The 13,182-nt window shown below is 36.8% G+C and overlaps 1 protein-coding gene across 1 annotated transcript in view; it reads left to right on the top strand.

The window, feature by feature from the left end:
• The first annotated feature begins 3,723 nt into the window (after nucleotides 1-3,723).
• Nucleotides 3,724-13,182, top strand: part of LOC134530166 (dnaJ homolog subfamily C member 13) — a 72,785-nt gene continuing 63,326 nt past the window's right edge. The window contains exons 1-6 of the mRNA XM_063364798.1: nucleotides 3,724-4,041; nucleotides 8,990-9,068; nucleotides 10,437-10,707; nucleotides 11,611-11,811; nucleotides 11,902-12,044; nucleotides 12,503-12,754. Of these exons, the coding sequence (XP_063220868.1) occupies nucleotides 4,038-4,041; nucleotides 8,990-9,068; nucleotides 10,437-10,707; nucleotides 11,611-11,811; nucleotides 11,902-12,044; nucleotides 12,503-12,754 (950 nt within the window). The 5' untranslated portion in view covers nucleotides 3,724-4,037. The remainder of the gene's footprint in view (nucleotides 4,042-8,989; nucleotides 9,069-10,436; nucleotides 10,708-11,610; nucleotides 11,812-11,901; nucleotides 12,045-12,502; nucleotides 12,755-13,182) is intronic.

Below are 13,182 nucleotides of genomic sequence, written 5' to 3'. Positions count from 1 at the left end.
GTTCGAATCACAGTGCTTCCAATGTATTATGCATAAAAAAATAAAAATTAATTTGACGATAAGAACCATTATAGCCCTGGTAGGTAATGGAACATCGACCTTATGTGATGAGACAGAGCGACGTTGTGACGCCAGCCGATAATGCGCTTCTTAGTCGCACAGGCCGCGATGCCTCTCCGACGCCTCTCAAAGCCGTGTGCCACGAACACGCCCGCGCGTGCAACATGGTGCAACGAGTGTGAGTGCACCGAACGACCCGCAGCTAGCACCACTACCGGCCACCTCGGCGGAAGCACTCCGCCGGGTGTGGCAATGTGCTTCCGCCGGACTATAGCATCAAGGGCAAATGTTTTCTCTCACAGACATAAACTATGTAATGTATATTTCATCAAATGTTTTTATTTGTTAATTCCATTGTTCAACGTGCGAATAGGTCCTAAACTTGGCCGCGTCTGTTTCCCGCGCGCTGCGCTTCTGGCGCGCAATTGGCAGGCCTGCTGTAGCGCTGTGCTACGCGAGTGAGTCAGTACCCACCGGGAGCTCGAAGAGGCTGGTCGTCTTCGCGCAAATTCCGCAACCGCATCTAGATCGTGAGTTACAACACCACTGGCCGTGCATCACCGCGCATCACCGCGCAGGTCTTAGCAGCAACGTCCGCCACGTACTGTTCGCTCAAAACTCCCCCCTCTCCATAGTAAGCGGGGTCATCGCCGAACAGCCGTACACGCGCAGAGCTCTCTAACCCCGAACAGTCGCGGCCAGGGGATGGATAGCACCATGTAGAGGTTGATGTGTAATAAAAACCACACTTCACGTAGCGGAGTGCATCATTTGTAGTATAAGGCGTCTTGGGTGGCCTAAACAGCCCAAGGATCACCTCTACGGACACGTCCCTGCCTCCCGCCACTTGGCCGAACCCAAACCCCGAGACCCATCCCGCAAAACTTGATAGCTTTGACGGGGAGGCAGCCGGAACGGTGTCAGTTGGCGCTCTCTAGGAACAAACAGCAGAAACAAAGTCGTAGGTATCCAAGATGGCGGCCTCCAGCGGAACAGAAAAAATCAATATGGTGACAGAGACGTAAATTTCATCATAATGAGTGGGGTGATCGATTTAAAGATGGCGGATCCAAGATGGCCGCCATGATCTACTTGTCCCATATCGTTGTGTCCCATTCATGGAGGTAATAGTCTATGGAGTGGAAGCAGGCGTACTTTTCAAGGGTAATCAATGAAGCCTGTACCCGAAATAAAATCTTCGGACTGCGCATGCGCACGACGATTGTTTACATGCACCGCCATATTGCGGGTGGCAAAAGAATAGCAGACAGCAATGTGATTTGTATGACGCTTTAGGAAATGTGCGTGCAAAAAATTTAAATATGAAACTATTCTTTTTATATTATTAGTAATAAAGAACCACGCAGGAGGGCTAGCATATCTTTCACATTTAAACGGTAACGGAAAGATTTAATTACAGACAGTGTACGAACTGCCAATACCACATTCAAGTATTTACGATTATGCATGTTTGTTTAATACAACGAGCAACTATAATACTTGGTTTTTAACATTGTCTTGATATTGTTTTTTTACTGTGAATATTATTATTGATGTACTGCGACGACTGATGCGAAGTATTATGAAATCGACACTATACTTTAGATTACAACCACAGAACAGTAATAAGCAAAACTAACGAATGTTCAATTCAAACGAGTTTTTGGATTCCACGAAATGCTATGCTGCAAACTGTAGTCAAATAAAACATTTTTTTAAAAACAGTTAATGAGAAAATTGTACAAAGGTTGCGAAAGTGTAGAGTAAGTCACAGTGTGTTGATGTTTACATGTAGATACTTCTCAAGATTCGTGCATTGTGAATAAATAAACATGCTGTTTTAATATTCCTTAAAATTTAATTTACATCAACAGTTGAAAGTGCCTAGGGTAGGCCAATGTGATTTTATGCATAATTAAAATTGTTCATGCGCACATTTTTTTTTTTTTTGCTAATCAACTTACCTAGTCCAAATGTTTAATTTATGAAGCCACTGAATTCAATTAAATTATTTGTTTTCCAGGAGACTACACTTTTACACAAATATGGTACAAGTAGTATATAGGACTCGTCAGCAAAGTTATATTTCACAATATAAGTTACCTATTTGATTATATATAAACACTTGACAAGTGACAATAAACAAAGGGTAAAAATCTTAGGTCGCGGTTTTTCCGTAAATAAAATAATAAAATTCTGATAATACATTTTTTTAAACACTAATGACGTTCCTCTACTTACCTTGAAAACGGCGTTTCTAAATTTCTACTGGTTTTCGAGATACTGCAGTTAGATATTACAGGGTCATGCCATCAGGACCAAGATATCAACTTGGATACGTGATTATGGAACTTTTACTACATTATCAATTGGTAGACAAAACAATGACAAGCTTGTAGTCAACCGAATAAAATTTATGTAAAATATTAAGTTTAAGTGCATCTGCCTTGCGTCGTACGTGTGCGCTCCGTTTACTCGCCATATTTTAAGTAACGACCGTTAAAAGCACATTAAATTTACATGTTCATAAATATAATATCTTACATATACATTTACTATTTACAATACTATTTACGTCGTCCACCAGCACATAAAATTGGGTTAGGAAAATTTAAAAGCCAAATTTATCTCTCGCTGTATGAACGCACATTATACATTTACAAAAAGAAAATAACAGTTTCTTACTTATGGAAACTTAATCCACCACAACTGCCGAATCTATTAGTGCAACCAAAAGCTGCACAAGCTTTCACCATTACGTATATTCAGCGAAAAATTAAAACGGTGCCATTCAAAATAATGTAAACATTGGCGTTTTTGCCACCTTTAGCTCTATCCTTGTCTTTCAACATCGTCTGCTAGGATGCTTCAAGTTTGGTTATACGCTTCCACTCCATAGACTATTACCTCCATGGTCCCATTACGCTGTGTTCCATTATGCTCATCCAAGATGGCCGCCGTGACGTCACAATCCATTTTGGCGGACCCCGATACCAAAACCAGCGCCTGGCGCCTGGTGCAGTAGCCCCATTTACATACTACTTTTCACACAAGATTAAAAGTTAGTGACAGTATGGAGGATAGCTTATTTGAACCATGGTGGGTGCTAATAACGAGTTGGGGACTGGGCTTCAGGTCTCGCGAGAGGTACGATGCCTTAATAGACCGTAATCGTTTTTTGAACTACTGTAAAAAATGTTAATTTGGTTTCACAAATAGTGCCACTATAGTATATGCATGAGAATGATCGGAAAATTTCTCTTTCAATAATGGTGGTTATAAGCTTTACTCAATGCTGCCTTAAACAAAATTTAAAAACGGGCTATTTAATGGAAATGTGAATACTGGACAATGTATGGCCGTTCTCTGATGATGGAGCATTTTCTAGTTAATTCGTACTTTTTATAATTTCACCAGGACATGACTCTTCCAATATATTCGTATTACAATATGGGAATGATTTCAACATTTTTGTGGGGTAATTTTCTATTAATATAATTGCAGTGAATCAAATAATTTTTTTGATGGGATTGGAGCAAAATTTAATCTTTGAAAATTCCGGAAGTAACTATTGGCAAGAATGGAACGTGGCCTAAATAAATATTTGTTGTTGGCTGTTTCTAATTGTAAGCCGAAAGCTGTTCGTACGCTAAATAATAATTGGAACAGAAACAAGCCGCCAACGAGGAAACAGCTGATTTGCATCACTGCTTATCTTTTTCTGCCCACCCTTTTCCGTTTGGCATGGTTACTGATTATGTTTGGTCCGAAGGATTTCAGTTGGGCTGTTGGAAGCGTTAGGTTTTGGTGTTGACAGCATTACACGAATATTTCCCGCGTGTTGTGGTGTAAACTATTGGTTGTTATATTTGAAGACGTGCAGTTGTTAGTCATGCTTGGCAAGTGTCTAGGATTGAGCATTATTTGTCACAACAACACGTTGGACTTAAGCAAGTGAAGTCTTCGTGACGTACCAAATGAGTATGTTTTTGCCTTCTGTCATTTGACCAGTGTTACTGGGTAGTTATGATAAAACTGTTTTTTTTTTGTAGTGTAAAAGTGTTAGGTATTTAGGCTTAGATCGTTAGCTGTGTTTTTACTATGGGTAAGTTTATTTACTTTTGACTGAGAATTTTTTTTATAGTTCGTGGGAGTGGTAATCTATTCGTACGTTCTACGTATTACTAAGTACGTAGATTTGCTTGTATGTCGATTATAGTACAGCTGACGTATTCATATTATGCCATTTCAGTTTCCATCGTTTAACCTTAAGTATACATTTTTTGAGCAACGATGTTACTGTGTAAGTTAAAACGTTAAAAAAAAAAAACTATATGGAATATTACAACACTCAAAACTATTTTCTAGTATTAGATATGTTCTTTGGTTCCGAAAATCGGCATTTTTAATTTGGTACAGGATACTGAAAACAATCGAGGGAAGATAGATGGGAGATAAAGTTAAGGAAAATTGTGTATTAAAATCTAGGGAGGGGGGGGGGGGGGAGAATTTTTAATCGTAAATTATTGTAATCGCAGAAAAAAAAATTAAAGTGATTTTAATAATCAATAATTTATCCTTTTTATTACTCAAAACCATACATTTTCATTTGATTTTTAAGACCCTACCAACCATCAAGTTTTCTGGAATGCAGAATTTTTCCAATTTAAAATATTCTAAATTTAGGAGTAACCTAATCCAACTGGTCTTTCAGTTTGCACCTATGTGTGCAGAAATCTTAGTTTTCAAATTTTTTTACATTATTAATGTAATTGACCTAATCTAATTGACCTTACGATCACTTAACACATGCTAAAACCTACTCATAAAAAAAAATTAATTTGTTAATTTTACAGTATAGTAACTTTTGGGAAAAAGTCCAATAATAACCTAAGTGATAGGTTGGTTAGATTATGCCAGCTACATTAATAGTTTGTACTACATTAAATGTAACTGACCTAAACAAACCAACCTTTACTTTAATAATTATATGCCCCATTTCCCAGAAGTTGATACTCCACAGAATTACCTTTGCAACAATAGCCAATTAAACAAATCACTTTAGTTAACCAAAAACTGCAATCACCTAGTTGAGCAGCAATGTAAAATAACTTAAAAATACACTACAATGAATAATATCTCATTTCTTAAAGTAAATATCAATGCCTTATTTGTGTTTACACAAACATTTCTTGAATAAATTTCCTCTTTCAATATACCTAATTAAAGAAGACAAAGTCTGGCACCTTTTGAAACCTTTCAAAGGGTGTTACTTACTATAATGTTTTACCATCAAAAAAACACAAAGATTTGACAATAGAAGATATAAATCTCTACAGCACAACCCAACTAACTAAAACAATAAACTGTAAAAAAGAAAAAGTATATATTAAAAAAAAACTGAAAATTTGTCGTTTAATATTATAATATAGTGATCATGTAATGACTAACATGCTAACACTTAGCTCTTTTTCATTAATTTTATTTGTAAAAATAATTATTGGCAACCAGTTTCTACAGGTGCCAGCATTGATTTTAACACAAATCACAAGAATGCCCAAATCAAATAAGCCTACATTATTAAACGTGGTGCAAATCAAACACACTCGTTTATATCATGCTGGAAAGTGTCTCTTATCGCAGTGCTGTTTTCCAGAACATAGAGGGTAATGAGAGAAACTCCAAACTAACCTTTTTATGATAATTTAAAAAAAAATGTCTGTGCTTGAGCTGCCCAAATAATTTACTGTAGAGATGTTTGAATGTCGGTGATCCAATTTGAAATGAGCTGGTAAGCTTATCTTTTAATTGAACTGGGGCTTTTTGGAAAAGTTTTAATGGCTGTATCTGTGTGATATGACCCGGTTAGCTGTATGTGATCCTGGTTTGTGACTGTCTTAGTATTATTTTTTATTTTTATAAATTGTGTTTAATCTTGGAGAATTTTTCACCTAATGCTTTTTATGCTGAACTGCTTGACAACGTGCATGAAAACGTGCTTTCCTGCTATTAAGTTAATCAATTTATTCTAGTTAAAATACTGTTCAAGTGAATACAAAACATTTTTTTAGTAGTAGTTTATTCTTAAACTTTAATATATTATTTTTTACTGTAACATGCAAAAAGTGACAGAGTGGCTGGAGGAACAAATTTCCAGCACATCTTGTGTTATGACTGAACCTTGCTGGTCAACTGAAAGATGCCCATACAAGAGGACTTTGTAAAAATATTGAACAGTGAGAGTAAGCAATTATAGTTTTTTTAACACCTGACTAGGTACTCTTTTTGTTTACATAACATTCTTATACATATTTTTTGAGAGTAAATAGCATAGGCCTACTTTATTGCTGTCCCTAGAAGTTCCCCAAAATTTTGTTTCAGATGTCAAAATAAAATTAAAGTACGTGAAATAAGATTGACTTTTAGAAATATTTGTCATTTAATATGTCTTCCACATTTTTTCTAGGAAAACTTAGATGATTAGAAAATGGCTACAGACTACAGACTACCTTCCAATCACACTCAACAGTAAAAACCAATGTGAACTTAAGTGTAACCGATCATAGACAAGATGCAAACCCAAAAACTGTGTTCACCACATATTTAGCTAATTTCAAAATAGATACATTGAACAAACGTTCAGAGCTCTTTTAGTAAGAATCAAAGAGGATAAAAACAATCGCTAAACTCATAAATGTAGGTTTGCTGATTGTGCTCGGGCAAACAATATACAATTAATTGTATGGAAAAATATGGCTTTTATGTACTCAGGAATCATGCCAAGTAAAAAAAGGTAAAACACCCATCTAAGAAAACACCAGCCAATAACCAAGTCTCAGACATGCAGTCAAACAGAGCACGCTCATTCCAGGCCTTTTATCGGTATTGGTCACTGACTGAAACAAGGAAGGGGGTCAAAGCAAAATGAACCACATTTTTCCTTCAGTGCCGTAGCCAGGATTTTATGAAGGAGGGGGGTCTAGTATAAGCAAATAACATTTTTATTAGTTTTCTAAATTTTATATTTTAAAAGACAATTGATTTTCATACTAAAATCTCAGAAAATAGTAGACTTCTAGGACTCCAGTGTTACATGTACAAATGGAAGTAATGATATTGCTTCAGAATATAAAACAAAATATTTTATATATGTATGTTTATATAATAGTTTTAAATTTGTTGCACACATACACACTACATAAAACTTTAAAATTTTTATATATATAAAAAAATTTCAGTTATTTGTATACAAATAAAACTTTATAAAGGGTAAGCTGAATTGGAATATAAATTTATTTAGTCTTTAACTAATGACATAATGTCTCTTTTAAATGAGCAGTTAATACTTATTTATTGTGAAGTTTATTTTTTAGATCCATCAGAATATTTTAAGTAAAAGTTAACACATCAATTACGTTTCTAGCTAAATGGAAACTTGCTTCAGGATAAAATAATGGTTGTTCCGTTGAAGGTTAACTTCTTTCTATGACTGTTGTACTTTGGTTGAAATTAGTTTCCTGATATGTTCCTTTTTAGGATTCGTAATGTTTATATCCTTATGATTTCTCTTTCTTCATGTCCCTGTAAGGTTTTTCTGTTCCTTCTTTTTATTATTATTGACGTGACAACGTCTAATAAATCGATGAATGCCGGCTGCATGCACGAAAAAGGATGACTCATTGTCCTGTTACGCACATTGTCCCATTACGCTCATTGTACGCTTGCGCCGCATCTATCTCTCTTCCACTTGATTGGAACAACCATCGATTTGACTTTTTCGTGGCTCATTAAACTTGAAACACTCCCATTCGTTTCCTACTTTTCCTATCATCGTCCTATCTTTAACAGAATAACACAGATCGGAAGAAGTTAAATAGCAAACATGTTTAAAAGTTATAGTTAAAATAATCTGTTCGTTAAAGTAATAAACATATTTGAATTAATGAGTGCAAATAAAAGTAAATTTATCAATTTAATTGTAGATTTCATTTCATTCCTTCTTTGTATCCATACAAAATAGTAATAATTCAATAAAAATGATTCAGTTTTATTTATAAAAGTATGCAATCATTTCATCAATGTTTTTTTATGACGTCACGTTAAACTATCGTCCGTAAACTGACTTTAGAGACAACCAATTTTTTTATTTTCTCTCTTCTTTTTCCATCTAATTTGTCATTACTGTTTCTTTATGTTGATAAATACATACTTATCAAGTGAATCAGTAGCCCTTTATTATGAGTTTTATGTCACCAGCAGTTACCAGAGTGCTGAAAACATTGGTCTTGCTGATGTCTAGTATATATGCACATAGAAACGGATGTCTTTGCTTGCTCATGTGATGTAGCAGTCAAAAGGATTCATATGCCATGCATGGTACCAGGATCATTTAGCCACAGTGACCTGAAATTCAAATCTGAAACTGCGAAAGGTGCGAATCAAACATCATATAACAGGAAGTGACCGTGGATATTGTGGTGGTTTGTTAATTTTATATAATATATTTATAACCATTTTAATGTAATATTAATTTTGCTCTGAAGTCTGTCTACGTTGATAGTTTGTACTCAAGTACATTGCACTTGATAAAAAAAAAATTATGTCTTCATTATATTGCATGAACAAATTTATTTTGTGATAAGTTTGCATTTATGATTGAATTTCAAATATCTTAGTATTTAGAAGATAGAATTAATTTCTAGGTAATTAAAGACAATAGTTCAAATATAATATAAGTTTATTTATATGCTCAGAGATTTAAATTTTTTAAATTTATTAGGTACCTAGGTGTTTAGTAATGTTGTGATAAAAGAGATCAGGGCCTGAATAGCATCATGTATTAAATGTACACATTGTTGACTGAGTGGAATTTAACTTGGGCCACTTAGACTCTGAAACACAATTTAACCTTGATTTTTTTTTCTTCTAGGAAATGCTACTATGGTTCCTTTGAAAGATAATCAAGATGTGGCTTGCTTTCTTGTCACCAAGCATTCCTGGAAAGGAAAGTAAGTAAAAAATTTTTTTATCTTATTCACTTTTACTATTGGTACCTAAATATACTACCAGTTGCTAGTGCATACGGCTGACTAATCGTCCGAACCCAACTCATTGCGTTGTTTCTCGTCGAGCATTTCAGCATTACTTGTGTGCTACTGGGTGCACCTGGTAACTTTGCAGGGTTGTGTGTCGAGACATACGGTGCTTAACAAAAATTGCTTGTACTGACATTTCATGCAAACTCATTAAAATTTTATGTCCAAATAATTATAGCATACTGTATGTGTATACACATACACACCGGTGGAAAATTAAGTTGGCTTAGTTTACTGTCAATTTGACTTATCTCATATTCCTTAATTTTTGTCTATTTAACTGCCTTTAATACATTTTTTGTATGTGTACAAGTTTATGTGTAATTTTGTCGGAGTTAATATCTGTTAAAATTATTAACTTTTAATTAACAATTTAGAATTTCCATTTTGAAGAATTCCGGGTTATGTGATTTTAGGGTGTGAATGCATGAAGCAAGCACCTTATCACATAAGAGTGCTAGCACACTCACAACAAAGTTATGACCTGTACGCCTGTTCCTTTCCACTCTTATTTATTACTTTGACTGGGGATAAAATTAAATAACGCCTGGGATTGTTATTCATTATGAGCTTATTTTGATAAAAAAAAAATGCTTAATTTGAAAGCCAGAACAAATGCTAACACCAGGCAATGTAAGTAGTAATTTAGGATAGTGTTAAGTTTACAAAAAAAATTAACATTGTTTCCTGGAAGTTTTGATGTGACGTTTAATAAATAGATGAACGCCGGCTCAACGCACGAAAAAGTGTCCCGTTACGCTGTGTCCCATTATGATCATTGTATGCTTGCGCCGCATCAATCTCTCTTCCACTCGATTGGAACAACCATCGATTTGACTTTTTTGAGGCACATTAAACTTGAAACACTCCCATTCGTTTCCTACTTTTCCTATCATTGTCGTGTCCTTAACAGAATAACACAGATTGGAAGAAGTTAAATAGCAAACATGTATAAAAGTTATAGTTAAAATAATCTCTTCGTTAAAGTAATAAACATATTTGAATTAATGAGTGCAAATAAAGGTAAATTTTTTCAATTAAACTTTAGATTTAATTTCAGTCCTCCTTTGCATCCATACAAAATAGTGATAATAAAAAATGATTCAATTTTATTCATGAAAGTACGCAATCATTTCATCAATGTTTCATCATGACGTTGTCACGTTAAACTATCGTCCGTAAACCGACTTTACAGACAACCAATTGTTTTTTCGTTGACTTGTTGGATGCCTGGTCAGTCGGATGCGCAGCGCCGTTGCGACGGTCGTCGTCGTTGCGCAGGTACAGACGGATCTTCTCGGTGGGCTCGATGGGCATCACGACCTACAACCCCACGACGCTGGACGTGACCAACAAGTGGGTGTACGGCGACTTCATCAGCGTGCTGCCCACGGTGAGGGTCGCCGGCCAGCAGAGCAGCGAGTTCGTCATCACCATGAGGAAGGAGAAGAAGGTGGACTCCATGAGGTTCTCCACGGAGCACCGCCCGCAGCTGCTCACGGAGGCCCTGCGCTTCCGCACCCTGTTCGCCGAGAAACCCAAGGAAACGCTGGTGAGCCGTCGTGGTTAGTCAGGTTCTCAGGTGTTCCTAGCTTCTCCTCGTAGAAACATTCGTAGTGTTCATCATGTTACGTGTAAGGGTTTCCGGCACTGCAACAGGGAGACAATGTTCCGGTTTCATCCCAGTTACATTACCTTGACTTATATTGAGTCAGGTGAAAATGTCCTTTTCATAGAGATAGGTGTACAATTTTTATTGTAATAATTTTAATTTAAGAGGTTAGGATATTGACCCAAGTGAACACTGAAAATTAAAGTTCTCTTTGTTCTTATTTTAAAAAAAATTTAATGTGCTGAAATATTAACTGATTTTAATGATATATGTGCCATCAGTTATTAACTTTTTTTTTTTACAAATTTTAGTGAGTGATTTTTCCATCAGTTATTCTTTAAATTTAAATAAAATCATTAGAACAATTTTTGAGAAAGCCAGTTCACACACACACATATGCGCAAGAATATAATTATTAAGTGTTAAATGTAATTGTATGTAATTGAATGAATAAAATGAAGTAGAATTACATAAAAATAAGCATAAAAAGAAACCGTTTGTAATGAAATGAAAGTACTTTAATAGAATCGAATTTCAATGATCACTAGGGACCTGAAAAATTCACAGATTCAGTGACCTCTAGGATAGCCTCCATAATCCTCTACATTTCTCAAGTAAACACGCGTGTTCATTGGGTGCTAACTTGTGAGGCCTCTCCACTGGGTAGCCTGTGATTCGACGCTTCTTTGGTCGATAGTCTCTCATTGGCCCAGAGAGCTCCTGTTAAACTGCGAGCCAATAGCAGAACCAGCAGAATTGTACACATGTTTTAATTTCAGCCTATCACGAAATGAATCCGTGAATTTTTCCGGTCTCTAATGATCGCCAATGATGTCCACGCAGAGGTACCACGCCTACAAGCACCACTGGTCGGACACGCGACTGCCCGTCATGCTGGAGGTGACGGCCTGCTCCCTGGACCAGCTGGACCCGTCCACGGGGGCCTTCCTCGCGTCCTACCACTACAAGGACATCGAGGGCATGGCGGACGTCAAGGACTACCCGGGAGGGTTCGTGATCGTCTGCGGCGGCTTCGGCAGGATGGTCGGTACCGCGTCGCGTCGGGTCGTGTTGGAGTGAACCGTGCTCGTGTCGGGGGACCGATGTTCAGTGCCGTGGTGGAAATTGTTTCAGCACTTGTTTGCGTCTGCGAAAACCACCGAGATTCGGCAAAAGATGTTCGAAGCCGCCTCGTGCTACGTTGGGATCGTGATAAAGGTTTTGAAAGAGCCTATCACGGAAGAGGAGTTCTCTAACCAGCGCTTGGGAAAATTTAGGTGATACAGCCATCTTGAAATTTTTGGTTTTCGTCAAGTTTTTTTTTATTTTCTAGTGTGATTTGCAGTAAAATTTGTTTAAGGAATATGCTATCCAGCAGGATTATTGAGAGATTGTAACCAGTTTATTTAATTTACTAGTATTGTTTATAATGTTAGTTATAATAATATTGTAAATATATTAACAAAAGTATAAGTAAAGCAAGACCCGTGACTGCAAAGAAATTATTGCTTTGGAATAAATGATTTTGTTTTTGTTTTTCTATGACTGGAAATGAAAAGTTTTTCAAATGAATCTGTATGCTTATGCGTATATTTAACACTGAGTTAATATGTTAACTTTTTTGTTGGTTATTTGTTTCTATAAGTGACCTTCCTTCACCTCGGTTGGGTTTTCACCTGTATGAAGTTGGTTCGAAGGTATCGTGCTACAGGAAGTAGTTGTGTGGTGTGTGCAGTGGGGACGAGCACATCACGTCCGTGTCGGAGTTCCCGGTGCACAAGGTGAGCGCCCGGCACCAGGAGCCCCCCCGGCGGACGCTGTGCCTCAGCGAGACCTGCCTGCTGGAGCGGGACCCCCAGACGTACAACGTGTGCACCCTCAGGCCGCTGGCGGACATATTCGCAGTCGTGCGCAGCCGCGAGAACCCTCAGCTGTTCCTCATAGAGTACGTCAGCGGGGAGTTGCGCACCTACACCACCACGGATCGGTGAGCGGCGGAATACCCACGTTCATGCTTCGGGCTTAATGCATGGTGCTTGAATCTTGCGTTGTGAAGTTTCTTCCATTTGATTCGTGTTGTGAAACCTAAAGTCCTTCAAGGTGTGGAATTCTCACAAAATTCAGTTCTGTTTGATTCTGATTTCAATCCTTGTCAATTATTTTAAATTAGTTCTCATTTCAAATATAGCTTCCTTATTTTAGCTTTCCAGGATAGTGGCTATGAAAAAATAATAATAAAAAATATCCACTATCACTTTGGTAAATCAGACTTCATTATAACATTCTTTAACTGGGGTAGATTTATTTGAGTTACATAATTTGCTGGAGGTATGTCAATGCTGGTTAGTGCTGGTTGTCAGAAAAATCCTCAGGAATGGATGGACTCATGTAATATAGCCAATATTAGCTGATGTC

Source organism: Bacillus rossius, chromosome 3 (assembly GCF_032445375.1).
Source record: "Bacillus rossius redtenbacheri isolate Brsri chromosome 3, Brsri_v3, whole genome shotgun sequence".
Classification (NCBI taxonomy): domain Eukaryota; kingdom Metazoa; phylum Arthropoda; class Insecta; order Phasmatodea; family Bacillidae; genus Bacillus; species Bacillus rossius.
The sequence above is the reverse complement of the archived record's forward strand: the minus strand, read 5'-3'. Positions and strand labels throughout refer to the sequence as shown.